Here is a 25,491-nt window from a genome sequence, read left to right as displayed (position 1 = left end):
TTGCAAGGGAGCTAAAAGTTCATCCAGACCAACTCCCCTGCCATGGGCAGGGACACCACAGAACCTTAGGGGTTGCAAGGGACCTAAAAGCTCATCCAGACCAACCCCCCTACCAGGGCAGGGTCACCTAGGGCAGGTCACACAGGAACGCATCCAGCTGGGTTTTGAATGTCTGCAGACCTTACTGCTGTCTTCAGCTACCTACCTGGAGCATGCAAAAGGTGTTTAAGGGAGAACCATTTTTTTCTCTTTCTGGTTAAATGCAGTTTCTCTGGGTTGCTTTGGCAGTCACTGTGGGGTTGGGTAAGGATTGCAGAGGGTGATGTGAAGCAGTGCTAGGAACTGCAGGGACCTGGAACACAAGATCTATGAGGAGAGGCTGAGGGAGCTGGAATTGTTTAGCCTGGAGAAGAGGAGGCTCAGGGAAAACTTTATTGCTGTCTACAACTACCTGAAGGGAGGTTGCGGCCAGGTGGGGGTTGGTCTCTTCTCCCAGGCAACCAGCACCAGAACAAGAGGACACAGTCTCAAGCTGTGCCAGGGGAAGTTATGGCTTGATCTCAGAAAGAAGTCCTTCCCAGACAGAGAGATTGCCCCTTGGAAGGAGCTGCCCAGGGAGGGGTGGGGTTGGCATCCCTGGAGGTGTTTAAGAAGAGCCTGGATGAGGCACTTAGTGCCATGGTCTGGCTGATTGGATAGGGTTGGGTGATAGGTTGGGCTTGATGATCTTGGAGGTCTCTTCCAACCTGGTTGATTCTGTGATTAAGAGAAGGAGACTGCACAACCTCTCTGGGCAGTCTACTCCAGGGCTCTGTCACCCTCACAGTGCAAACATTTTTCCTTATGTTCATGTGGAACCTCCTCTCCTCCAGCTTTGCTCACCCAACCCTCTCCTACCTTCACCTAGGCTCAAGGAGAGCACCTGCCCCTCACTGACAAGGTACTTCAAGCTGCAGTTTTTCTACATGCCTGTGAAGAGGAGCTGCTTGGCTCCATCCACCCCTCTGACACACTCCTCCCCATCCCTGGGGGACCCACAGCTCCGGGCCTCAGCACAGGTGGTAAGTGTCCTGCTCTCCATGGGGCTCGTGGTGCCACCAGTGCTCTGCTTGGCTCCAGGAGCGAGGGCAGGCTGAGGGGGGACCATTGGTGTCTCTTCCATCAAGCCTGAGCGTGGGTTGAGCAGCCTCTCAGGGGGCTCTGGAGTGACCCCAGTGTGTCTGGTTTCAGGATCCTACCTTGGCTGGGCTGGAGAGCAGCACCAATGACATCTCCCACTACATTGGTATGCTGGACCCGTGGTACGAGCGCAACGTTCTTGGGCTGATGAACCTGCCCATGGACGTCCTGTGTCAGGTACCAGAGTGCTGCTGGGGCTTGGGGGCATCCTTCCATGAGGTACAGGGGAGCTGAGTAGAAAGCTTCTGGGCTACTATGATCCTCAGAATACAGAATACAGAATCAACCAGGTTGGAAGAGACCTTCAAGATCCTGTACAGGAGGCTGTGCTATGTGGATGTGAGATGTCCAGTTCTGGGCCCCTCAGTTCAAGAAGGACATTGAGATACTTGAAGGTGTCCAGAGGGGGGCAATGAGGCTGGGGAGGGGTCTGGAGCACAGCCCTTTGAAGAGATGTTAAGGGAGCTGGGGATGTTTAGCCTGGAGAAGAGGAGGCTCAGGGGAGACCTCATTGCTGTCTACAACTACCTGAAGGGAGGTTGCAGCCAGGTGGGGGTTGGGCTCTGCTCCCAGGCAACCAGTGACAGAACAAGAGGACACAGTCTCAAGCTGTGCAGGGGGAAGTTTAGGCTTGAGGTGAGGAGAAAGTTCTTCACAGAAAGAGTTACTGCCCATTGGAATGTGCTGCCCAGGGAGGTGGTGGAGTCACCATCCCTGGAGGTGTTCAAAAAAAGCTTGGATGTGGCACTTGGAGCCAGGGTTTAGTTGTCAGGAGGTGTTAGGTATTAGGTAAGAGGTTGGACTTGATGAGCTCTGAGGTCTTTTCCAACCTGGTTGATTCTGTGATTCTGGGAGGGTTCCTGATGGTCAGGGGGAGGTTTCTGAGCTCAGCAGGGTGCAGTTCTAGGCTGTGGGTGCCCAGGTTTGTGAGCTGTTTTCTCCCCACAGTCAGCCAAGCCTGAGGCTGAGCCCCAGGAGGACTGCCAGGAGCAGCTGCCCATCCTGGCAGACATGATCCTCTACTACTGCCGCTTCGCCACGCGCCCCGTCCTGCTGCAGCTCTACCAGACAGAGGTAGGCAAAGGGGCTCAGCCTTGGCTTGGTAGGGGTGAAAGTGGGGGGCTTCTGCCTGGGCCACCAACTCAGGACCTGCCTGAGAAGCGATGGAGGAGGTGGAGCACAGCCACCAGGTGCTGGTGAGGCAGCGCTCGGTCTCCTCTTCTTCCCCGGCTGCCCATGGTGCTTTGGCTCCTGGCTCCAAGACTGAGAGCACACAGGTCCTGCCCAGATAATCCTTCAGTCACACCAGCAGTTTTCCATCCAAATCCCTTTTTCCATGACACAAAGTGGCTCCTGGCAGTGCTGGCAGGCTGCTCACATCGCTGAAAGTCCCTCCAGTGCTGTGCTCTACAAACCAAGTGAAGCCTTTTTAATACCCCCTGCTGCATGCAGGAGGCAGAGGTGGTGGGGAAGGTTGGATGCATGGCTGCAGTGGCTGCTTCCATGCTGGGACATGGGACTAGTTTAGTGAGGCTGTGGAGAGCAGAGTTGCTGCTGTCCATGGGATTTGTCTTGTCCAAAGCAATGCTCAGACCTTGCTGTTAGGCTCATCATGAGATTTATTTCACTTGATGGGGGTTGGAAGGACCTCTGGGGCTGCCCAGAGAGGTTGTGGAGTCTCCATCTCTGGAGAGTTTCCAGACCCATCTGGATGTGTTCCTGTGTGCCCTGTGCTGGATTCTATGCTCCTGCTCTGGCAGGGAGGTTGGCCTGGATGTTCTCCAGAGATCCCTTCCAACCGCTGACATCCTCTGATCCTGTGATCCAGACCAACCCTGCTGCCTAAAGCAGGGTCACCCAGAGCAGGTTGCACAGGAACATGTCCAGGCAGAGGCTCCTCACCAGTGTGTCTTCACTCTTCTTCCCCTGGCAGCTCACCTTCATTGGGGGAGGAAAGATGACTGAAGTCTTCATCCATTCCCTGGAGCTGGGCCACTCTGCAGCCACTCGAGCCATCAAGGCATCAGGTCTGTAGCTGCTTCTGCACCCACAGCCTTGGGGGGGGGGGGGAGGTCTGCAAACTGCTGGGCAGGGAGATTGTAGAATCACAGAATGGTTTGGTTGGAAGGCACTTTTAAAGGTCACCTAGTCCTAGGGAGGTTGTGGATGCCCATCCCTCAAGGATGGATGAGACCTTGAGCAACCTGGGCTGGTGGGAGGTGCCCATGGCAGAGGGGATGGAACTAAATCTTTAAGGTCCCTTCCAACCCAAAGATTCTATGATTTCAAGAGTGATTTAGTGTGGGTCTGGAAGAACAGGAGCTGTGTTTGCAGAGCAGCCTTTGGTTGCTCTGTGTCTCCCTTGGGGCACTGACCCCCCTGCACCAGCACAGCCAGTGCTGCGTTCAGTCCCTCAGGGCTGCTTGTTGGGCTTTGTGTTGGGATTTGGGATTTCTGAGCTGCATTAGTCATGTTCAGGCAGCTTTTTAAAGCCACCTCTTTCTTTTCCCCCTCTCTATTCTGTGCTCCACAGCTGTGTTCACCAAACCAGTTTTTCCCCTTCTCCCTTTCTGTAGGTCCTGAACCTGATGCTGGGTCAGGAGCCAGCAGAAGGCAGGGGATGAAAAGAGCTCCGTGTCACATTTGATCCTTGTTTTGTGCAGGTCCAGGCAGCAAGAGGCTGGGCATAGATGGGGACAGAGAAGCAATCCCACTCACACTACAGATTGCTTACAGCAAGGTGAGCACATGGGACTGGCACAAAGAGAAATGGGGCAGAAAACCAGGGCTGGGCAAACAAGGTCTTAACTGGGGAGTGATAGGGGCAAATGCTGATAGTCTGCTGGAGGAGCCTGAATCCAAGTCCAGATGAGCCAAACTCAGGGAGGTTCTGGTTGGAGATGATGAAAAATTTCTTTGCTGCAAGAGTGGTCAGGGACTGGAACAGGCTGCCCAGGGAGGTGGTGGAGTCCCCATCCTTGGAGGGATTCAAGAAGCCTCTGGCCATGGCCCTTGGAGACATGGTTTAGTGGACATGGTGGTGTTGGCTTGAAAGTTTTCCTCAGTGATCTTAGAGGGCTTTTCCAAGCCCCAAAATTCTATGTTTCTAGGAGTTCCCATCCCTGGAGGTGTTTAAAAGAGGCAGAGATGTGGGGCTGAGGGACGTGGATTAGCAGCAGGCTTGGTGGGGTTAGAGAATGGTTGGACTCAATGATCTTAGAGGACTTTTCCAGCCAAAACATTTCTGTGGTTCTGATCTCAAACTGACCTTGGGTGGCTCTCCACTCCCCTTCAGCCCAGTAAAACAGGCAATGTGCAACCAGTTTCCATGGATGAAATGTGTACAGACTTTAGACTGGTGGACTTGCACCAGGGGAGGTTTAGGTTGGCCATGAGAAACAATTTCTTCCCCAGAAGGGTTGTCAAAGCCTGGCCCAGGCTGCCCAGGGCAGTGGTGGAGTCCCCATCCCTGGAGGGGGTTTCAAAGCTGTGTAGATGTGGTGCTGAGTGCCATGGTTTGGTGATGCCCTGGCACTGCTGGGTTCATGGTTGGACTGGATGATTTGCTCTGTTCCAGCCTAAATGCTTCTTTCATTTTCTTGTGTTTTGGCTGGTCCTTGCAGACAGCTGTCAGTGGAAGAAGTCACTGGAATGATGTTGAGAAGGTCTGCACCTCTGTCAACCTGAGCAAAGCCTGCAAGAAGTATGAAGAGCTGGGTGGGTAGAGGTGGTCCTTGTGGCTCTGCACAGGGAACGGTGGGAGGGAGTGGTGGAGTGAGAAGACAATGTGGATCCTGTGTTCAGTTTTGGGCACCTCAATCCAAGAGAGATGTGGAGGTGCCAGAGACAGTGCAGAGGAGAGCAAGGAATCTGGGAAGGGCCTGGAGAATAAATCTGATGAAGAGCAACTAAAGGAGCTGGGGTTGGTTAGTGTGAAACAGAGGAGGCTGAGGGGAGACCTCCTGGCTGTCTACAGCTACCTGAAAGGAGGTTGTGGAGAGGTTGCTGCTGGTCTCTTCTCACAGGTAATTAGTGACAGAACAAGAGGGAATGGCCTCAAGCTGCCACTGGGTAGGTTTAGACTGGACAGTAGGAAACATTTTTTCCCAGCAGGAGTGGTCAGGGATTGGAATGTGCTGCCCAGGGAGGTGGTGGAGTCCCCAAGCCTGGATGTGTTTGAAGGTGGTTTGGATGTGGTGCTTGGGGCTGTGGTTTAGGAGTGACCCTTGTGGAGCAGGGATAATGGTTGGACTTGGTGATCCTGAGGCTCTTCTCCAGCCTGAAGGTTTCTGTGATTCTGTGACCTTCTGGCTGGAGCAAAGGATGGATGTGTGAATGTAGGAGACACATGGAAGGTGCCTGCTGCTCCCTGGGGCTTACTGTAGTCCTTGGCTGTCCTCAGCACCACATCAGGGACAAAGGGTATTTGGTGTCCCTCTCTCCTGAAGCTTCCAGCCAGGGACATGGGATGTCCATTAGGGATGTGGCTGGGATGGGTTCAAGCAGCAGGATGACTACTGGGGGACTGGTTCTTTCCAGAGCAGTTGTTGAATAAGGAGAAGGAGAGGCAGGTAAAAGTGGTGTTAAATGAAGCAGGAGCAGAGTGGGTGCTTGTCCTGCTGCCCACAGCAGCTCTGCCTTGCAGCCAGCTTTCAGCAGGCTCTCACTAGGTGGTGCTTCAGCCTGGTGGCTTCCTTCCTGCAGCTCCAAGATAGATGCCTGCCACATGGCTTTGCTTCAAGGGTGGTGTTCTAACCAGGCTTTGGTATGGTGTTACAAGGCTTGGAGGCTTCTAAGAGCAGCAAGGCTTTTGGTCAGTGTGTGGGTTTGAAGCAGTAGCTGGTGGTGCTCACTTCAGAAGGGCTGGTTTGGCCAGCAGGCAGCCAGCCCTGAGTGACCTGAGGGGTTTCTTATCTCCTCTTTCCTCAGTGTCAGGCAGATGTGTGGTTTGGGAGCACAGAATGAGGGCAAACAGGTGATCTACCAAACAGGTACATCTCCTACATGCCCCATGGAGCTCAGCCTAAACCTTCATCCCTCCTGGCCCTGCCCCATCCATGAAGCCAAGCAGACAACCCTGGAAAAAGCCCAGCATGTCTCAGGTCCTCTGTACCTTGAGTGGGATAGAATCATGGAATTGTCAGGGTTGGAAGGGACCACAAGGCTCAGCCAGTTCCAACCCCCCTGCCATGGGCAGGGACACCTCACACCACAGCAGGTTGCTCACAGCCACATCCAGCCTGGCTGCAAAAACCTCCAGGGATGAAGCTTCCATCACCTCCCTGGGCAACCTCTGCCAGGCTCTCACCACCCTCATGGGGAAGAATTTCTTCCTAACATCCAGTCTGAACCTCCCCACTTCTAGTTTTGCTCCACTCCCCCCAGTCCTGTCACTCCCTGACACCCTCAAAAGTCCCTCCCCAGCTTTCTTGCAGCCCCCCTTCAGATAAGCTAGTTTCAGGATCTCCATTTGTGCTGCCAGCACTGTGGATTTGCTTCAGGGGTGTCCTTAGCTCCACGATGGAGAGAAACTTCTTCATAAATCTCCTTCCTTCTAAGCCCAGCCCTCCCTTCATTGTCTCCCTTGGGTTCCACCTTCAGCAGTTTGATCACAGGATGTCACTGTGATTCCAGGCATGAAAAAGCATCTGGAGGGAGACTGCAGGAAAGGCCATGCTGGGAGAGCTGCAATTTCCTCATGATGATGGAGCAAAGTTGTTTTTTTTTTCTCCTGTTTAGGTCCTAAAAATACTTCGATGTCCATTTCTGCTGCACCTCCTCTGGTCTCTGCTTTCTTTCCACATGAGGGAAGGGCAGCTGGAACTGTTCCTCAGTTTCTCCAGCACTGGGGTCCTGCTGAGAGCCACTGGCTTTGGGATGCTTTGAGGGCTGAAGAGGACCACTTGGGCTCCCATCAAGTGGTCCAGAAGCCTCACAGAACAGTGGGGTTTGGAAGGGTCCTCTGGAGATGATCTAGTGGTAGATGTCAGCCCAAGTGCTAAGAGTTTTCTTCTGTTACAGCCTCCAAGACAGAGTGTCTCAACCTAACCATGACAGAGGTGGTCAAGAGGCAAAACTCCAAGTCCAAAAAAAGTTTCAATCAGGTAAGTCAGACCATGGGGCTGTGACCTTTGGTAACAGGAGGCAGGAAGCAGAGCAGGAGAGAGTAACTCCGTGGGGATCCATTTGCTGTTGGCCACCAAGCCTGCCTTAGCTGCTCAGCTCTCCTTCTCCCCTTCTTCCCTAGGGAAAGGCTCTGAGCCCAGCAGCTCCCTCACTCAGACTCTTCTCTATCAGCAGATCAGTGTGTCCCAGATAAAAGTAGACAAGGTCCAGATTATTGGTGTCCAGTCCTCCTTCGCCGTGTGCCTGGACCAGGACGAGCAGAAGATTCTGCAGAGTGTCACCAGGTAGGAATTGCAGTGGGGAGAGCCTGAGGGAGCTGAGGGCTCTGTAGCTTGGAGAGGAGGAGCCTGAGAGGTGACCTCATTGCTGTTGCTAAAGATGTGCAGGGGGAGTGCCCAGAGGCTGGAGCCAGGCTCTGCTGGGTGATGCCCAATGCCAGCACAAGGGGCAGTGGTGGAAGCTGAGGCAGAGGAAGTGCCATGGAAACAGGAGGAGAATTTTTTCCCTGTGAGGGTGTCAGAGCCCTGGAACAGGCTGCCCAGGAGGGTTGTGGAGTCTCCCTCTCTGGAGATATTCCAAACCCTCCTGGCTGTGTTCCTGTGTGACCTGCTCTGCATGCTCCTGCTCTGGCAGGGGGTTGGACTGGATGAGCTTTGGAGGTCCCTTCCAGCCCCTCACATTCTGTGCTTCTGTGGAGCTGGCTGCCTGCTGCAGTCAGCACTCCAGGGGAGGTCTGTCCTGTGTGTAAGGACTTGGCCATGATGTGTATGAGGTCCCATGAGGATGAACCATGAGGTCCCTTCCAGCCCCTAAAATTCTGTGATTCTTGTGCTCTAGGTCCCAGTTTGAGCCAGTTTCAAGACCTGAGCCCTCAGCACTCAAACTGCAGTCCTGTTAAGGACAGCACTGATTCCTGCCTGGCTGCACCTCATGATTCTCAACCCCACTCCCTGCTTATCTCTTGGTTTCTCTCTGTTCCCCTGCAGGTGTGAGGTCTCTGTGTGCTGGAGACCCCAGGACAGTGAGCTCTTGGAACTGAGAAGGTCCTCTTTGCCTCCCCAGGACCCTTCTGAGTTTGATTCTCTCCAGTGTTTGCCCATTGCTACCTTCAGTGGAGCACTGCCATAGAAGAACCCTGTGTCCTTTCAGAGCAGCCTCTCATCCAACAGCAGCCTGGGCTCAGGCAGGGGCAGCTGCCTCTCCTCCTTTGGGCTGGAGTCATCCTGCAGCCAAAGCCTCAACCTGGTGACCAAGCTGCTCCTGCTCTGGGCTTGGCCCCTGCTCGGGGAATAGGAACATCTGTGTTGTGCTCTGGTGTCTCTCAGGGTTCCTCAGAAGTGGTTTCCTTCCTCAGACACGGGAGGAAAGTGGTTCCCTTGAGACCTCCACCTTGGCTGAGCAGACTGCCAGCAGCTGGAGGGAGGGGGCAAGGTGAGGACAGTGATGTTTGCCTGCCATCAGAGGTGCTGTGGCTGTGGGTGACAGCCATGGCATGGCCAGTGGGACCTAGGGGGAGGTCATGGGGGGCACTTTGGCAAACCAGTGGCCTTGGCTGAGTGGTGGTGGGTGGCCTTCAGTGCCTGTGGATTTGCAGATCACCCAAGCAAGGTCCTGGTGGTATTTCACCCATTGTAGGTCAGGGATGCTCAGGACAGTTCTTAGGGGATGGGGCCAGGCTTTCTGAGGTCTCCTTTAGGCTGGGTGTCTTGCAGAGAAGCAGAGCAGCCCAGCTGAGGCCCAGACTGAGCTCAGCATGGGTTGTAGACTGCTGCTTGTCTTCCAGAGAATTGAGTGCAATAGGGCCAGGGCATGGACAGCTGGGCATGGACAGCATGGCATGGACAGCTTGGCATGCCCACCTGTATTCCTGCAATTCCCTCCTCCCCTGCAGGAGGTGAGTTTCCAGTGTCTGCAGCATTTCAGGGCTCACACATGAGATCCACTCTGGTTCAGCACAATGTTCTCACAGCCTGCTCCCCAGCACTGTTTGCTAGAGACATCCCAGAGGCTGAATCTTCAATAGAGGCTTGAAATATGGCAGGAAGCATGTTCCCAGGAGGGAGGGAAGCACCCTGGAAACCACTGGAATTGCCATAAGCTCACCTGAAGAGGCAGCTGTGCTAGAGAAGGACCCAGCACCACAAACACTACTGACACTTGGAAAGCAAAGATAGGATTTGAGCTCTTCCCTCCCCTGCAAAGAGGCTTTCCACCCTGCTCCTCTGTGCCAGGCTGTAGGTACAGAAAAGTGCAATATTTGGGGGTCTGTAGAGCTACTCTGACCCCATGAGCAAAAAGAAATGAGGCTGGGAGAGCCTTGGCTGGTTTCACAGCCCTCAAGCTGTTCCTCAGCAGGCTTTGGTGGTTGGACTAATGCTAACAGGCAGGAGAACATGCTGCAGGCTCCAAGGATCTTAATGCTGAGGACATGGGATCCCTGGAAACATCTGGAAGGGATCCCACATACTGCTGGGGGGCTGCAGGGCTCAGCCACAGTGTGGTCAGTTCAATGTGGGTCCCTTGCTCCTCCAGCAAACAAGACCTGCTCACCTCTTAGCAGGAGTTAGAAGAAGGTTGGGCTGGGGGCACAGGGGCAGTGCCATCTGAGGTTAAACCTGCCAGGAAAGGGCCAGAGCTCCTGGGGACTTCACTTGTGGCAAAGGAATGTGGGTTAGGTTTATCTGCTGGATGCCTCCACATCCCTCCTGGAAGTTTTTGAGGCATCCCCTCCTGTGCCATCAACTCTAATCCTGGCCCTGCTGGCCTTGCTTTCTGTTCCTCCTGCCTGTGTTGCTTGAGGACAGCATAGCCTGGGCCCAGTGGTGAACATCTTGGGGTAAGAAGGTGCTGGTTGGCTCTTTGGTGTCCTCAGCAGCAATGGATGCCTTCTGCCAGTGGCTTGGGGTGAGCAAACCTGAGATGTGAACCTGCTCCTGAGGCCTCTCTGCTTCATCCTTCTACTTGAATAAACCATCCCAAGGATGGTGTTGCCTTGTGGACTCCAAAAAAGACCCTCCTGTAGGGAGAAGCATCACTTGGACACAGCCAGGTGGCCTAGATGCAAAGCCAGCTTGGACTCCCAGCAAGAACCCCCCTTGCCCAGCCATGCACCAGCTCCAGGAGCATCACATCTCTTCCTGCATGCATGGAACAGCCCCCAGGGCACTGCCAGCTTGTGGTGGGGCTGTCCCACTCTCACAGAGTGGCTGTGGGGCAGGGTGGGAGCCTTGCTGCTCTGCACACCAGCATTGGAGTCCAGTGGATTTTAAGGCTCAGTGGGTCAGAAGCTGATTTTGATTGCTCCTTCCACGACTCTGTGTGCATGAGAGGTTTGTGTGCCTCTTCTCAAGTGGGGCTGAGGTTTGGCAGCTGGGTTTTTGGTTCAGTACTTTCAAAGGGTCCCTTCTCCACTCAAGACATTGCTCTTTGTGCTCTTGATCACCAGTCATATCCCTGCCACTGTTCACAAAGACCTCTTTGGTTTCAGCTGGCCTTATAGACATGCTAGAGAAGAGAACTTCCAGCTCAGAGAGGAAAACCAAGCACAACCTCTAGGGACTTGCAGTCCTGGTGAAAATGTTGACCTCTGGTTCTTTCTGGAAGTGAAAGAAGTCTGAGGTTTGTTCAGGTCATCTTTGTACATATGTACAGCCTCACCAAATCTGTTTGTCACGCCTCTGCTGATCTGTAAAATGCTGTTCAAAGGACTTCTGAAGTCTGTGTAAAATATTAAATGTTGATTTATTTCAAGCACAAGCACAGAGCTTGAGTCCTGTAGTTTCTGAGCAGGCAGAAGGCACAGGAGGAGTCTCCACATCTCCATGAGACCTGGGGCCTCTTTTGCCCAGCAGCTGATCTGTGAGCAGGACAAGGCTCGTAAAGTCATTAGGGTTATGAGCTTGGGCCCCACAGAGCATGACAAAGAGACCTGCAGAGCTCCACTGGGATGCTTGTGTGGGTGAAAAGCAGGGTTTGATGATGTAAACCCAAAACTGGTTTCATGGTGGATTGAGGAGAAGGGAAACTGGCAGAACCTGGGTGTGCAAGGTGAGATCTGTGCATGCCCTTCCCTTCCATCAGGCCAATACAATTATTAAGGTTGGAAAAGACTTTGAAAATCACCAAGTCCAACCATAACCCAACCACCACGACCACCAAACCATGTCCTGAAGCACCACAGCTACAGCTTCTTGAACACCTGGAAGGATGGCAACTCCCCCACCTCCCTGGGCAGCCTGTTCCATCCTCTCACCCCTCTCTCAGTAAAGACATTTTTCCTGATGTCCAGTCTAAACCTCCCCTGGCACAACCTCAGACCATTTCCTCTTCTTCTCCCACTAGTTACCTGGAACAAGAGACCAACAGCATCCTCACTGCAGCCTCCTTTCAGGTAGCTCTAGACAGCAGTAAGGTCTCCCCTTAGCCTTCTCTTCTCCCCTTCTCCCCTTATGCTTCTCTTCTCCCCTTATTCTTCTCTTCTGCCTTTATCCTTCTCCCCTTATCCTTCTTCCCTTATGCTTCTCTTCTCCCCTTCTTCTTCTCCCCTTACTCTTCTCCCCTTATTCATCTCTTCTCCCCTTATCCTTCTCCCCTTACCCTTCTCTTCTCCCCTTACTCTTCTCCCCTTATTCATCTCTTCTCCCCTTATCCTTCTCCCCTTACCCTTCTCTTCTCCCCTTACTCTTCTCCCCTTAGTCTTCTCTTCTCCCTTTATCCTTCTCCCCTTACCCTTCTGTGTCGGTGTGAGCTGTAATTCCACCCCCCCACCAACAATAACCAGGCTAGCCCAGTCTGGAAGCAAATGAAAAGCTGTATTTACAAGCAGAGTCTACACTCTACGATGAAATGCAATGAATATGTACAAATATACAAAATTCACAACATTCACAAATATATACAATCAACAGAAAAAGCACAACCGATCTCCCTTTGCTTCCCCCCAAGGGGACCCTCCCAAAGGGGCCTCTCTCTCCCAGGAGCTTCCCCCCCAGACCCCCCTGGACAGAGAAGCAGAGTTAGTTAAGCAGAAAGTTGTTAACTTAGCTGCCAAGGTCAGTGTGTTATCTTCAGCCAGAAGAGAAGAAGAAACAGCAGCCAGACAGCCCAGCAACTGCCCCCACTGCCGAACGCAGAATGTGCAGAGTGCCTACTTTGTTTGGGTAATAGTCCTTAAACATTTCTATCTATCCAATGGAAGTGTTTAGAACAATCCTTATTTTGCTTTCTTACACCCAATAGTGACTTATTTACATTCTTTCACTTTCTCTGTTTTGAACTTTGCAAGGAAAACTTAAAAAGACAGTTTCAAACCACCACACCTTCTCTTCTCCCCTTAGTCTTCTCTTCTCCCTTTATCCTTCTCCCCTTACGCTTCTCTTCTCCCCTTATGCTTCTCTTCTCCCTTATCCTCTTCTCCCCTTATGCTTCTCTTCTCCCTTATCCTCTTCTCCCCTTATGCTTCTCTTCTCCCTTATCCTCTTCTCCCCTTATGCTTCTCTTCTCCACTTAGTCTTCTTCCTTTATCCTTCTCCCCTTATCCTTCTTCCTTTATCCTTCTCTCTTTATCCTTCTCTTCTCCCCTTAGTCCTCTCCCTTTATCCTTCTCTTTTGCCCTTCTCTTCTCCCAGCTCCCTCAGCTGCTGCTTGTATGATGCCCTCCAACCCCCTCACCATCCTCGTTGCTCTTCTCTGGCCACCCTCCAGCAGCTCCATGTCTTTCCTATCCTGTGGCATCCAGAACTGAACACAGTACCCAAGCTGTGGCCTCACCAGTGACCAGTACCAGGGCACCAGGACTCCCCTCCTCCTGCTGGCCACACTGGTTTTGATCCAGACCAGGATGCCTTTGGCTTTTTGGCCACCTGGGTGCACTGCTGGCTCAGGGTCAGCCATCTCCAGCACCCCCCCAGATCCATTTCCCCTGGGCTGCTTTCCAGCCACTCTGCCCCAAGCCTGCAGAGCTGCTTGGGGTTGTTGTGACCAAAGTGCAGGACCCAGCACTTGGTCTTGTTAAACCTCATTCCCCTGACCTCAGCCCATGGATTTTACCTGTCCACATCCCTCTGCAAAGCTTTCCTACCCTTGAGCAGATCAACACTGCCACCCAATTCAGTGTCACCTGCACACTTGGTGATGGTGCCCTTGATCCTCTCATCCAAACCACTTACAAAGACGCTAAAGAGATTCCTTGATCTTTGCTGTGTTCCTTTGCAGAGCAACAGGAATTAGGCTGAGAGCTGCATCCCTAGCAGCTCCTGGGCCACAGGCAAGCTCCATGAAAGGAGGGATGGAGGATGACTCCTTGAGGCCAGCAGGGTTTTGCTCAGCAGCTGGCTGCCTGGAGGGATTGCTGACTTGGAAACCTCTTCTGCCTCTTTGTGGGCTGCAGACTGTGCAGATGGAGCTGTCAAAAGTACTCTGGGATAGGAAAAGACACCTGGAAATATTTAGATGTCTGAGGGTTGGGGTTGTTCAGTCTGGAGAGGAGGAGGCTCTGAGGAGACCTTCTTGTGGCCTTCCAGCATCTGAAGGAGGCTCCAAGAAAGCTGGGGAGGGACTTTTGAGGGTGTCAGGGAATGATAGGACTGGGGGGGATGGAAAAAAAAAAACTAGAAATGGGGAGATTCAGATCGGATGTTAGGAAGAAATTCTTCCCCATGAGGGTGGTGAGACACTGGCAGAGGTTGCCCAGGGAGGTGGTGGAAGCCTCATCCCTGGAGGTGTTTGCAGCCAGGCTGGATGTGGCTGTGAGCAACCTGCTGTAGTGTGAGGTGTCCCTGCCCATGGCAGGGGGGTTGGAACTGGCTGAGCCTTGAGCTCCCTTCCAACCCTGACAGTTCTGTGATTCTCTGTGTCACCTTCTCTTCCTATGGATACTCAAGGGAAGAGCTTTAGCTGGTAGGTGTGAGGGCCAATGAGTCATGATCCAATATAAAACGTGGGAAAAGTCCTTTCAGCTCAGAGAAGCCAAAACCCAGATGTGGATAGCTTCTGTTTATCAACACTTTGCTATGCATTAGGTATCACTTCCCCCCCTCCTCCTCTACTGATTAGAAAACAACAAAAAGGTGATTATAAAATCAAAAATAAAGGCTCTGTTGAAAAGGCAAATAAGGCAAATACTTCCTTTTCCAAGCTGCAATGATCATCTGCTTTGGTTTCTTCTCAACAACAGCAAAAAAAACAAACAAACAAACAAACAAAAAAAAAAAACAGAAAAAGAATTCCCCCAAATTCTAAACCATAAAATCTCCCTTCCCTGTTCTTTTCTCTTTCAAATGAAAAGCGAAAAGAGGAAAAGAGGTTGTGGAGTCTCCTTCTCTGGAGGCATTCAAAACCTGCCTGGACCTGTTGCAGTGTGACCTTCCCTAGGTGATCCTGCTCTGGCAGGGGGGTTGGACTCAAAGATCTGCAGAGGTCCCTTCCAGCCCCTAACCTTCTGTGTTTGTGTGAACACAGAGGCTTAAATCCAAAGCAAAAGGAAATGTCTTTGGTTTTTAACTACGCAGGAGAAGCAGCTCAGGATCAGGGCTTGAGTTTGACCCTTCAAGTGCTTCATAGCTGAGGGCAAGGACAAAAGATGGAGCAAACAGCTGCTGATAAAATAAGCCAGGCTGGGGTAAGGCCAAACTGTTTAACAGGATCAGTTTTGCCTTTTGTAGGCCTGCTCAAATGAACTCAGCAGAGCTCTTAGCAGCTCTCACAACACCAAAGCTGAGCTGGACTGTGGCCTCTGTGTGCTGCTGAGGTATGGCAAGACAGTGGATAGGCTGTGCTCAGTGTTCCAGGCTGGGACCACCAACTTAGCACAGAACCCCAGCATGGTGTGGTTGGAAGGGACCTCTGGAGATCATACAGTCCAGCTCCCTGCTAAAGCAGGGCACCCACAGCAGCTTGCCCAGGAGCACAATGTCCAGCTGGGTTTGGAAGCTCTCCACACAAGGAGACTCCACAACCTCTCTGGGCAGCCTGCTCCAGGCCTCCAGCACCCTCACAACAAAGAACTTTCTCCTCCTCTTCAGATGGAACCTCCTGGGTTCCAGTTTGTGCCCATTGCCCCTTGGCCTGTCCCTGGGCACCACTGAGCAGAGTTTGGCCCCAGCCTCTTGCCCCCCACAGCTCCTTCAGCTCTTGCTGAGCATTGCTCAGCTCCCCTCTGGGGCTGCTCTTCTGCAGGCTCTCAGCCCCAGGGCTCTCAGCCTTTGCTCCTCACAGAGCTGCTCCAGGCCCCTCAGCAGCTTTGGAGCCTCTCCTGGACTCTCTCTAGCAGTTCCCTGTCTCTTGAAATGGGGAGCCCAGAACTGGACCCAGGAGTGCAGATGTGGCATCCTTAGGGCAGAGTAGAGGGGGAGGAGAACCCCCCTCCATATGCTGATCATACTCTCCTTCATGCACCCCAGGAGACCATTTGCTTTCTCTGCACTGAAGGCACATTGCTGCTTCATGGTGAGTTGTTGTCCAAGTTGATTTATCAGGGCACAGTGGCAGTTCCAGATGGATTCCTGCTCTGTCAGGGGCTGGCATCCCACAGCCACCTCAGCTGAGACTACTGGACTTGGCACAGCTTGAGTGGGAGGTGTCCCCCTGCCGGTCAGGTGGGACATGGAGACGTGGTCCAGGAATGCACTTTGGGGTGACTTCTCACCACCCATCACAGAATGTGAGGGGCTGGAAGGGACCTCCAAAGCTCATCCAGTCCAACCCCCCTGCCAGAGCAGGAGCACCTGGAGCAGGTCACACAGGAACACAGCCAGGAGGGTTTTGGATATCTCCAGAGAGGGAGACTCCACAACCCCCCTGGGCAGCCTGTTCCAGGGCTCTGGCACCATCACAGGGAAAAATTTTTCCTCCTGTTTCCATGGAACTCCCTCTGCCTCAGCTTCCACCACTGCCCCTTGTGCTGGCATTGGGCATCACCCAGCAGAGCCTGGCTCCAGCCTCTGGGCACTCCCCCTGCACATCTTTAGCACCAGCAATGAGGTCACCTCTCAGGCTCCTCCTCTCCAAGCTCCAGAGCCCTCAGCTCCCTCAGGCTCTCCTCATCAGGAAGATGTTCCACTGCCTGCAGCATCTTTGTGGCTCTGTGCTGGAGTGTTTCAAGCAGTTTCCTGAGGTCCTTCTTGATCTGAGGGCCCCAGAGCTGGACACAATATTCCAGATGTGGCCTCACCAGGGCAGAGTAAAGGGGGAGGAGGAGAACCTCTCTCAAGCTATTGACCACAGCCCTTCTGATCCACCCCAGGCTGCCCTTGACCTTCTTGGCCACCAGAGCACATTGCTGGCTCATGGTCAACTTTCCATCCACTAGGACCCCCAGGTCCTTTCCCCTTCACTGCTCTCCAGCAGCTCAGTCCCCAGCCTATCCTACTCCATGGGGCTGTTCTTTCCCAAGTGCCCTTCCATCCTCTGCTCTTCTCCAATGGCAGCTGCTCCTCATCTTTCCTGGGGTGATCAGCACAGCTTCTCCCTGCCAGCTCCACAAGCTGCTGTGGATGCTTGTGCCAGGTACCAGTGTGCCACAGGAGCTGGTTGAGAGCCAAGTTTGCCACCTGAGAGCCACCACAGCTCAGTGTTGGCAGAAAGCAAAGAGCTTAATGTCTGCAGGCAACATCATCAAGGGTCCAGGCAGTGTTTGAATAGCTGCAGGGATGGAGATGTTTCCAGGACATGGTTTAGTGGCCATGGTGGTGTTGGGTTGATATTTGGACTCAGTGACCTTTGAGGACTTTTCCAGCCAAAACAGTTCTGTGATTCTAGCTCCTAATGTTATGTGGAGAGGAAGAAGATCCCCACCCACCTGACCCAGAGGGTTTAGCAAGGAGCCCACCACCACTTCCAGAAGAAAAGGGAGAAGAGGAAGAAAATCCAGGGAATAGCTTCTCCTGCCAAATTCCCTACCCTAGTTCCCTCCTGTGGCTGCAGGTTTCTGGGCTGGCAGATCAGGCTGCTCCCACAGGATGGAAGCTGAGCTGCTCTTACAGGCAGCTGGAAAAGAGAAAAGATTGGAAAGTTCTGTGAATTCTGCTCATTTCTTGAGGGTTTGGGCCAGCAGCTGTGACTGAGAAGGGTAACTGACTCCATGGCTGTCCCAGGACTGACCTCTGCTCAGGACTAATGAGAGTGAAGCTGGACAAGGGAAACATTCCTGGGGTGCAGGAGGCTTCCTTATCTCTCCTGGCAAAGCCTCCACTGCCCTTATCTTACTTGTGCTAATCAATGGCCAATTAAAAGTTAATGAGGCTCCTGCTGCCTGCTCAAGGAGCAGTTTTCCTAGCAGGGAAAATTGACTTGAGCCCAGGAGCAGTGCCCAGCCATGGGGGGAGGTCTGGTTGCAGCATCTTCAGCTGCTGCTCGTGTCCTGCACAGTCAGAACTGCTTCAGCTGCAAGATCTTCCAGAGCACTGAGTCCAAGCATTCTCTAACTCTGCCAGGGCTGCTGCTAAACCATGGCCCTCAGCACCACATCCCTGCATCTTCTAAACCCCTCCAGGGATGGGCATTCAACCACCTCCCTGGGCAGCCTGTGCCAGGCTTTGAGAACCCTTCTGGGAAGAAGTTTCTTCTGATGTCCAACCTAAACCTCCCCTGGGGCAACTTGAGGCCATCTCCTCTCACCCTATCACATGAAGCATTTTTCTCTACATCTTTGCTGTTTCTCCTTCTGGGGAAGGATTTTCTTCTGATGTCCAACCTAAGCCTCCCCTGGTGCAACCCAAGGCCATTTTCTCTCATCCTATCACTTGATACTTGGCAGAAGCATTTTTCTCTACATCTTTGCTGTTCCTCCTTCTGGGGAAGGAGTTTTTTCTGATGTCCAACCCAAACCTCCCCTGGTGCAACCCTTTTGTCCTATGACTTGTTAATTGGGAGAAGAAACCAAGCCCCACCTGGCTTCAGCCTCTCTTTGGGGAGCTGTAGAGGGCAGTGAGGTCTCCCCTCAGCCTCCTTCTCTCCAGGCTGAACCACCCCAGCTCCCTCAGCCTGCATGCCTGTGCCAGTTGGTGCAGACAGCTGCCTGCATGAGGAACAGGATGAGCTTTTCTGGGCCAGTCCCAAACTCACCTTCTTCCATCATCTGCCTCTGTGCCCTCTCCCCTTCAGGCACCTCTCCTGAAGCCCCTGCAGAAAGAAATGCAGAGGCTGAGGGGTTGCAGCCAGAGCAAACAGATCCAGGAACTGAGATCCAAATCCAAGCAGATGCTCTTCTGAACCCTAAAGGTGTTGGGAACATTTTTGCTGCTGTTTAAATGGTCTGGGAAGCCATGGGGTAGCTCCAGCTGTGGTGTCAATGCAGCCAGTCCCTGGAAACTGGACTGCAGACCACCATCTGAAGCCCTTCCTGCCATGGCCTGGGGGACTGAGAAGTGGTGTGGCTCCTCTGAGATGTGTAGGGGTGACAAGGAGCAAGAGCTGAGATTCCTCCTCCCTTGAGGAACCTAAATCCTTTGTTTATTTCTTTGGCTTTTAAATCTCCTCTGCTTTTGAAGCCCCTGCTGTTGCAGGCTGAGTGAAAGTTGACACAGACTTTCTCTTCTGGCCTTCAGAAGCTCCCAGAGGAGTATAAAACACCCTTGGTGGGAATTGATTCCTTCAAATCACATTGGGCACAGGGCTGGCTGGAGCCTGAATGACCAAACTTCTACCCAGCATCATTTAAAGAGTGACAGAGCAAGAGGAAACAGCCTCAAGCTGCCCCAGAGGAGGTTTAGGTTGGACATGAGGAAAAATTTCATCCCCAAAAGGGTTGTCAAACCCTGGCCCAGGCTGCCCAACCCTGGCCCAGGCTGCCCAACCCTGGATCAGGATCCCCAAACCCTGGCTCAGGATCCCCAACCCTGGCCCAGGCTGCCAAACGCTGGCTCAGGATCACCAAACCCTGGCTCAGGATCCCCAAACCCTGGCTCAGGATCCCCAACCCTGGCTCAGGATGCCCAACCCTGGCCCAGGCTGCCCAACCCTGGCTCAGGCTGCCCAACCCTGGCTCAGGATCCCCAACCCTGGCTCAGGATCCCCAACCCTGGCCCAGGCTGCCCAGGGCAGTGGTGGAGTCCCCATCCCTGGAGGGGTTTCAGAGCTGTGCAGATGTGGTGCTGAGGGCCATGGGTTGGTGGTGCCCTGGCAGTGCTGGGTTCATGGCTGGACTGTCTTTCAAGCACAACAGTTGTGTGATTCTGTGGTGGAGGAGGGTGGCTGTGCAGAGCCTGTCCCACTGCTGAGCCTTCCCAGTCTGGTCATGGGATGGGAGCTGGAGGAGGCCACACTGCTGCTCCTGGTCCAGCCCAGGCTGCTGGTGGCCTTCTTGGCCACCTGGGCACACACTGGTTCAGGTTCATCCATCTTTCTCTGCCTTGCACAGCAGGTTGGGAGCTGAAGCAGCAGCTGGGAATTCCCTGCTCTTCCATCCTGACAGCCAAGTGCAGAAACAGCTTCTGCTCTCAGCTTATCAGCCCAGCACGTGCAGCACAGTGCCTGTGATTCAGGAGGGCTGCTGCCTGCTGCACCCTGGCACTGCCAGCACTGATAAGCTCGAGGGGTTGGTCTTGTTCCCAAGCTGGCACCCACAAGAGAGCCATAAATCCTGGAATGAGGATCCTGGGAGGTGTGAGCAGAGGAAAACCAAAGCCCTTGGACACAGCACTGAAGGGTCTGGATAAAACTCACTCAGGGCAATCCCAAGCACTCATAAAAGCTGGGCAGGAACTGGCTGGAGAGCAGCCCTGAAGAAAAGGCCTTGGGGGTGCTGGGGGATGAGAAGCTCAGCAGCAGCCAGCAGTGAGCACTTGCAGCCCAGAGAGCCAAGCAGAGCCTGGGCTGCAGCAGGAGAAGTGTGGCCAGCAGGGCCAGGGAGGGGATTCTCCCCCTCTGCTCCACTCTGCTGAGACCACACCTGGAGCTCTGTGTCCAGTGCTGGAGCCTCTGTTCCAGGAAAGATCTGGAGGTGCTGGAATGTGTCCAGAGAAGGGCCACAAGGATGAGCAGAGGGCTGGAGCTGCTCTGCTCTGGAGACAGACTGAGAGAGTTGGGGTTGTGCAGTCTGGAGAGGAGAAGGCTCTGAGGAGACCTTCTTGTGGCCTTCCAGTATCTGAAGGGGGCTCCAAGAAAGCTGGGGAGGGACTTTTGAGGGTGTCAGGGAGTGATAGGACTGGGGGGAATGGAGCAAAACTAGAAATGGGGAGATTCAGATTGGATGTTAGGAAGAAATTCTTCCCCATGAGGGTGGTGAGAGACTGGCAGAGGTTGCCCAGGGAGGTGGTGGAAGCCTCATCCCTGGAGGTTTTTGCAGCCAGGCTGGATGTGGCTGTGAGCAACCTGCTGTAGTGTGAGGTGTCCCTGCCCATGGCAGGGGGGTTGGAACTGGCTGAGCCTTGAGCTCCCTTCCATCCCTGACAATTCTATGATTCTATGATCTTCACAGAGCTCAATCTCTCACCAGCTCTAGCAGCTGATCTCTTCCTCAGCATTGGTAGGTCACTGGCAGCCCTCCCAGCATGCCCAGCTGAGCAGCACCAGCTGGCTGCAGCACCCAGCAGCAGCACCTCAGCTCCTGGTCACAAGTGGGCAACCTGGACTTGGCAGCAGGTTGTCCCTCACCTGCACTGCTGGGAGGTTGTGTTGCTGGAGGATGTGATCTGGAGGGACTCAGACAAGCTGGAGAAATGAGACTGAGTGTGTGAACATTGGGATGTTCAACAAGGCCAAGTGCAAGGTCCTGCACATGGGGCAGGGCATGCCCCAGTACCAGTGCAGGCTGGGGGTGAAGGGTTGGAGAGAAGCTCTGAGAAGGACTTGGAGGTGCTGGGGCTGCAAAGCTGGAGATGAGCTGGCACTGAGCACTGCCAGCCCAGCCCCAGCCTGGCCTGGGCTGATCCCCAGCAGTGTGGGCAGCAGGGGCAGGGAGGGGATTCTGCCCCTCTGCTGTGCTCTGCTCACACCCCCCCTGCAGTGCTGGGGCAGCTCTGGAGCCCTCAGCACAGCACAGACAGGGACCTGTTGGAGCAGGGTCAGAGGAGGCCACAGCAATGCTGGCAGGGCTGGAAGCCCTCTGCTGGGAGCCAGGCTGAGAGAGTTGGGCTTGGGCAGCCTGGAGAGGAGAAGGCTCCAGGGAGACCTTCTGGTGGCCTTGCAGTGCTGAAAGGGCTGAGCAGAAAGCTGGGGACAGAGTTTTGAGCAGGGCCTGATGTGACAGGACAAGGGGGGATGGTTTGGAAGTCAAAGAGGGAGATTGAGGCTGGAGAGAAGGAAGAAATGTTTGACCCTGAGGATGTTGAGACTCTGTCTCAGGTCACCCAGGGAGGTGGGAGCTGCCCCATGGCTGGCACCATTGCAGGTCAGGTTGTGTGAGGCTGTGAGCAACCTGCTGTGGCTGCAGATGTCCCTGCTGAGTGCAGGGGTTGGACTGGGTGAGCCTTAAAGGTCTCTTCTAACCCAACCCAGTCTGTGATCTGTTGAATAAGGTGACAGGACACCTTATTGGTGGACACTGGAGGACACTGTCAAATGCTGCTCAGGCTTGAGAAGTCCCTAACCCTCCAGCAGCAGCAGCAGCATTATCTCCTCCTTGCTTCTAGTCCTCACTACGGAGTCTTTGAAGCCAGAATACAAAGGATTGGGGGTGACTTAGTTTGAAGACATGAAAAAGGCAACTCCAAGCCCACTAAACTGGCTCTCTGCTCTCTCCCTCCAACCACCCACCTTCTGTATTTGCCAAAGCTGCAACAAGACAGACTTTGGCTGTGTTCCAGTGTGGGAAAGTGAGTTGCAACATCTCCCTGTTGCTTGGTATGTGACTTGTGCCCTTATAAGCTGCAAGAATATCATCCCTTGCCTCCAGTGGTGGGGCTCTGGACGTCTGCCAGGAGCTGGTTTCTCTGCAGGATGGGTGGTTCAGAAGGAGCAGAGCTCCAACAGCTTCATTTTCTTCCTGCAAATACCTCTGCTGCTCTCAGGGACCTGGCTGACTCCTGAGCTGTGTTATTAAAGCAGCCACATGATGATGGAAAAATTAAAGCAGGGAGAAGGAAAGAGTCCCTGAGGAGAAGCCAAGGCAGGAGGAGAGGTGTCCAGAGCTCCCCTATGACTGGAACATTTGTGTGTGTTTGCAGGGTGTGGAGCAGTGGGAAAAAAATGGGAACTGAAGCTCAGCAGCGTGATGGGGAGGAGAAGCAGCTCTGCTTCTTCCAGCCCTGCCTGCTGCCAACCCTGGCATCCTCACCAGCACTCCTTCAAGGGTAGTCAAGCCCTGGATCAGGCAGCCCAGGGCAGTGGTGGAGTTCCCATCTTGGAGGGCTTGAAAAGCCATCGAGATGTGGTGATGAGGGACGTGGTGATGACACCAAACTGGGAGGCTTGGCTGAGACACCTGAAGGCTGTGAGGCCATTCAGAGACTTGGACAGCCTGAGAGCTGGGCAGAGAGGAACCTGATGAGGGTCAACAAGGAGAAGAGCAGAGTCCTGCAGCTGGGAAGGAATAAAAACTGCAGCAGTACAGGATGGGAGAGGATCTGCTGGAGAGCAGCCCTGTGGAGAAGGACCTGGGAGTGCTGGGGGATGACAAGTTCTGCATGGGACAGCAATGTGCCCTGGGGGCCAAGAAGGCCAATGGGGTCCTGGGGGGCATTCAGAGTGTGTCCAGCAGAGCCAGGGAGGTTCTCCTCCCTCTGTACTCTACCCTGGTGAGACCTCATCTGGAATATTGCATCCAGTGCTGGGCTCCCCAGTTCAAGAGGGACAGGGATCTGCTGGGAGAGTCCAAGGGAGGGCTCCAAGGATGCTGAAGGGACTGGAGCACTGCCTGGTGAGGAGAGGCTGAGAGCCCTGGGGGTGGTTAGTGTGAGGAGGGGAACACTGAGAGGGGATTTTATAAATATCTGAGGGCTTGAGGTCAGGAGGGAAGGGACAGGCTCTGGGACAGGACAAGGAGCAATGGATGGAAGCTGCAGCACAGGAGGTTCCACCTCAGCACAAGGGGGAAGTTCTTTGCTGTAAGGGTCACAGAGCACTGGAACAGGCTGCCCAGAGGGGTTGTGGAGTCTCCTTCTCTGGAGACTTTCAAGGCCTGTCTGGAAGTGTTCCTGTGTGGTCCTGCTCTGGCAGGGGGGTTGGACTTGGTGATCTCCTTGGGTCCCTTCCAGCCCCTGACATCCTGGTTTAGTGGTGACCTGGCAGTGCTGGGCTAGCAGTGGAACTTGATGGTCTCTTGCAAAGCAGAATGATTCTGTGATTCAGCCCTGCTGGTGTCAGTGTTGAACAAGGGGCTGTGAGGTGCTGGGGGCTTCCACTTGCATTTGTGAGGAGCTGGAGCATGACCTCCTAGGAGGGTGCCAGCCCCAGACAACTCCTGGCCAAGCTGTCAGCCTGTGGCTTGGACAGCAGCACTCTGTGCTGGGTTAGGAACTGGCTGGAGGGCCGAGCCCAGAGAGTGGTGGTGAATGGTGCCACATCCAGCTGGCAGCCTGTCACTAGTGGTGTCCCCCAGGGATCAGTGCTGGGCCCCATCCTGTTCAATATCTTTATTGATGATCTGGATGAGGGGATTGAGTCCATCATCAGTAAATTTGCAGATGACACCAAGCTGGGAGCAGGTGTTGATCTGTTAGAAGGTAGAAGGGCTCTGCAGAGGGACCTTGAGCAGCTGGACAGATGGGCAGAGTCCAACAGGATGGCATTCAACAAATCCAAGTGCCAGGTGCTGCACTTCAGCCACAACAACCCCATGCAGAGCTACAGGCTGGGGTCAGAGTGGCTGAGAGCAGCCAGGTGGAAAGGGACCTGGGGGTACTGGTTGACAGCAGCTGAACATGAGCCAGCAGTGTGCCCAGGTGGCCAAGAGAGCCAATGGCATCCTGGCCTGCATCAGGAATAGTGTGGCCAGCAGGAGCAGGGAGGTCATTGTACCCCTGTACACAGCACTGGTTAGGCCACACCTTGAGTACTGTGTCCAGTTCTGGGCCCCTCAGTTTAGGAAAGATGTTGAATTGCTGGAGCATGTCCAGAGAAGGGCAACGAGGCTGGGGAGAGGCCTTGAGCACAAGCCCTATGAGGAGAGGCTGAGGGAGCTGGGACTGTTTAGCCTGGAGAAGAGGAGGCTCAGGGGAGACCTCATTGCTGTCTGCAACTACCTGAAGGGAGGTTGTAGCCAGGAGGGGTTTGGTCTCTTCTCCCAGGCATCCAGCACAGAACAAGAGGACACAGTCTCAAGCTGTGCCAGGGGAGGTTTAGGCTGGAGGTGAGGAGAAAGTTCTTCACAGAGAGAGTTGTTAGATGTTGGAATGTGCTGCCCAGGGAGGTGGTGGAGTCACCATCCCTGGAGGTGTTCAAGAGGGGATTGGACGTGGCACTTGGTGCCATGGTTTAGTGGTCAGGAGGTCTCGGGTGACAGGTTGGACTTTGATCATCCTTGAGGTCTTTTCCAACCTTATTGATTCTGTGATTCTGTGTCACCACCTGATGGTTGTGCAGCATTCCCTCAGTGGGGATGTGCTGTTGAGCACAGCAGTTGAGGTGCTGGTGGCTGTAGTATCTCAGGGGGAGAGAGGGCTGTGTGCTGCTCCCGTGGCAGGAAAGTCCCTTTCAGGGCACTAAGTTCCTCTGCAGACTGGAAAGCCCCTCCTGGATTAGTCCTTCAGGTGAGTTCTCTCTGTTGACTTCAGGAGATAAACCTCTTCCCCACGAGGGGGGTTCAGAGCAGTTCAAAACCATTGTGGATCTCATTCCTGCACAGAACCTTACAGTCAGAGAATCATTTAGGTTGGAAAAGACCTTTGAGAACACCAAGTCCAACCCTCAGCCCTGCTCTACCAAGTCCACCACTGAGCCACATCCCCAAGCACCACATCTACACAGCTCTTAAACACCTCCAGGGATGGTGGCTCCACCACCTTGTACAGACATGGCCCTTTGTGGTGCTCCTGCAGGTCTGCAGGGACAAAGAGCTGGGCTGTACCTGGTCCACCTCCAGGGAGGTGGCTGAGATCCCTGGAGGTGTTTCAAGGAGACAGAGATGTGGTGCTGAGGGCCAAGGTTTAGCAGCAGCCTTGATAGAGTTAGAGAATGGTTGGAATCTATCTGAAAGATCTTTTCCAACCCAAATGATTGATTCTGTGATCATGATGCACAGGCACAGGACAGTAAAGTTACTGAACAGCAGTGCCCAAAACCCTGAATCATGGAATTGTTGGAAGGGACCTC

The 25,491-nt window shown here is 53.7% G+C and overlaps 1 protein-coding gene across 1 annotated transcript in view; it reads left to right on the top strand.

The window, feature by feature from the left end:
• PIK3R5 (phosphoinositide-3-kinase regulatory subunit 5) overlaps positions 1-8,433 on the top strand; it is a 45,146-nt gene extending 36,713 nt beyond the window's left edge. Inside the window, exons 10-18 of the mRNA XM_054393886.1 lie at positions 908-1,061; positions 1,231-1,356; positions 2,128-2,253; positions 3,113-3,206; positions 3,843-3,919; positions 4,803-4,896; positions 7,201-7,283; positions 7,480-7,589; positions 8,292-8,433. Coding sequence (XP_054249861.1) covers positions 908-1,061; positions 1,231-1,356; positions 2,128-2,253; positions 3,113-3,206; positions 3,843-3,919; positions 4,803-4,896; positions 7,201-7,283; positions 7,480-7,589; positions 8,292-8,433 — 1,006 coding nt within the window. The remainder of the gene's footprint in view (positions 1-907; positions 1,062-1,230; positions 1,357-2,127; positions 2,254-3,112; positions 3,207-3,842; positions 3,920-4,802; positions 4,897-7,200; positions 7,284-7,479; positions 7,590-8,291) is intronic.
• Positions 8,434-25,491: the final 17,058 nt, after the last annotated feature.

The sequence above is a fragment of the Indicator indicator genome, chromosome 29, assembly GCF_027791375.1.
Source record: "Indicator indicator isolate 239-I01 chromosome 29, UM_Iind_1.1, whole genome shotgun sequence".
In the NCBI taxonomy this organism is placed as follows: Eukaryota; Metazoa; Chordata; class Aves; order Piciformes; family Indicatoridae; genus Indicator; species Indicator indicator.
Note: the sequence above shows the minus strand (reverse complement) of the source record. Positions and strands in the feature narration are given on the sequence as shown.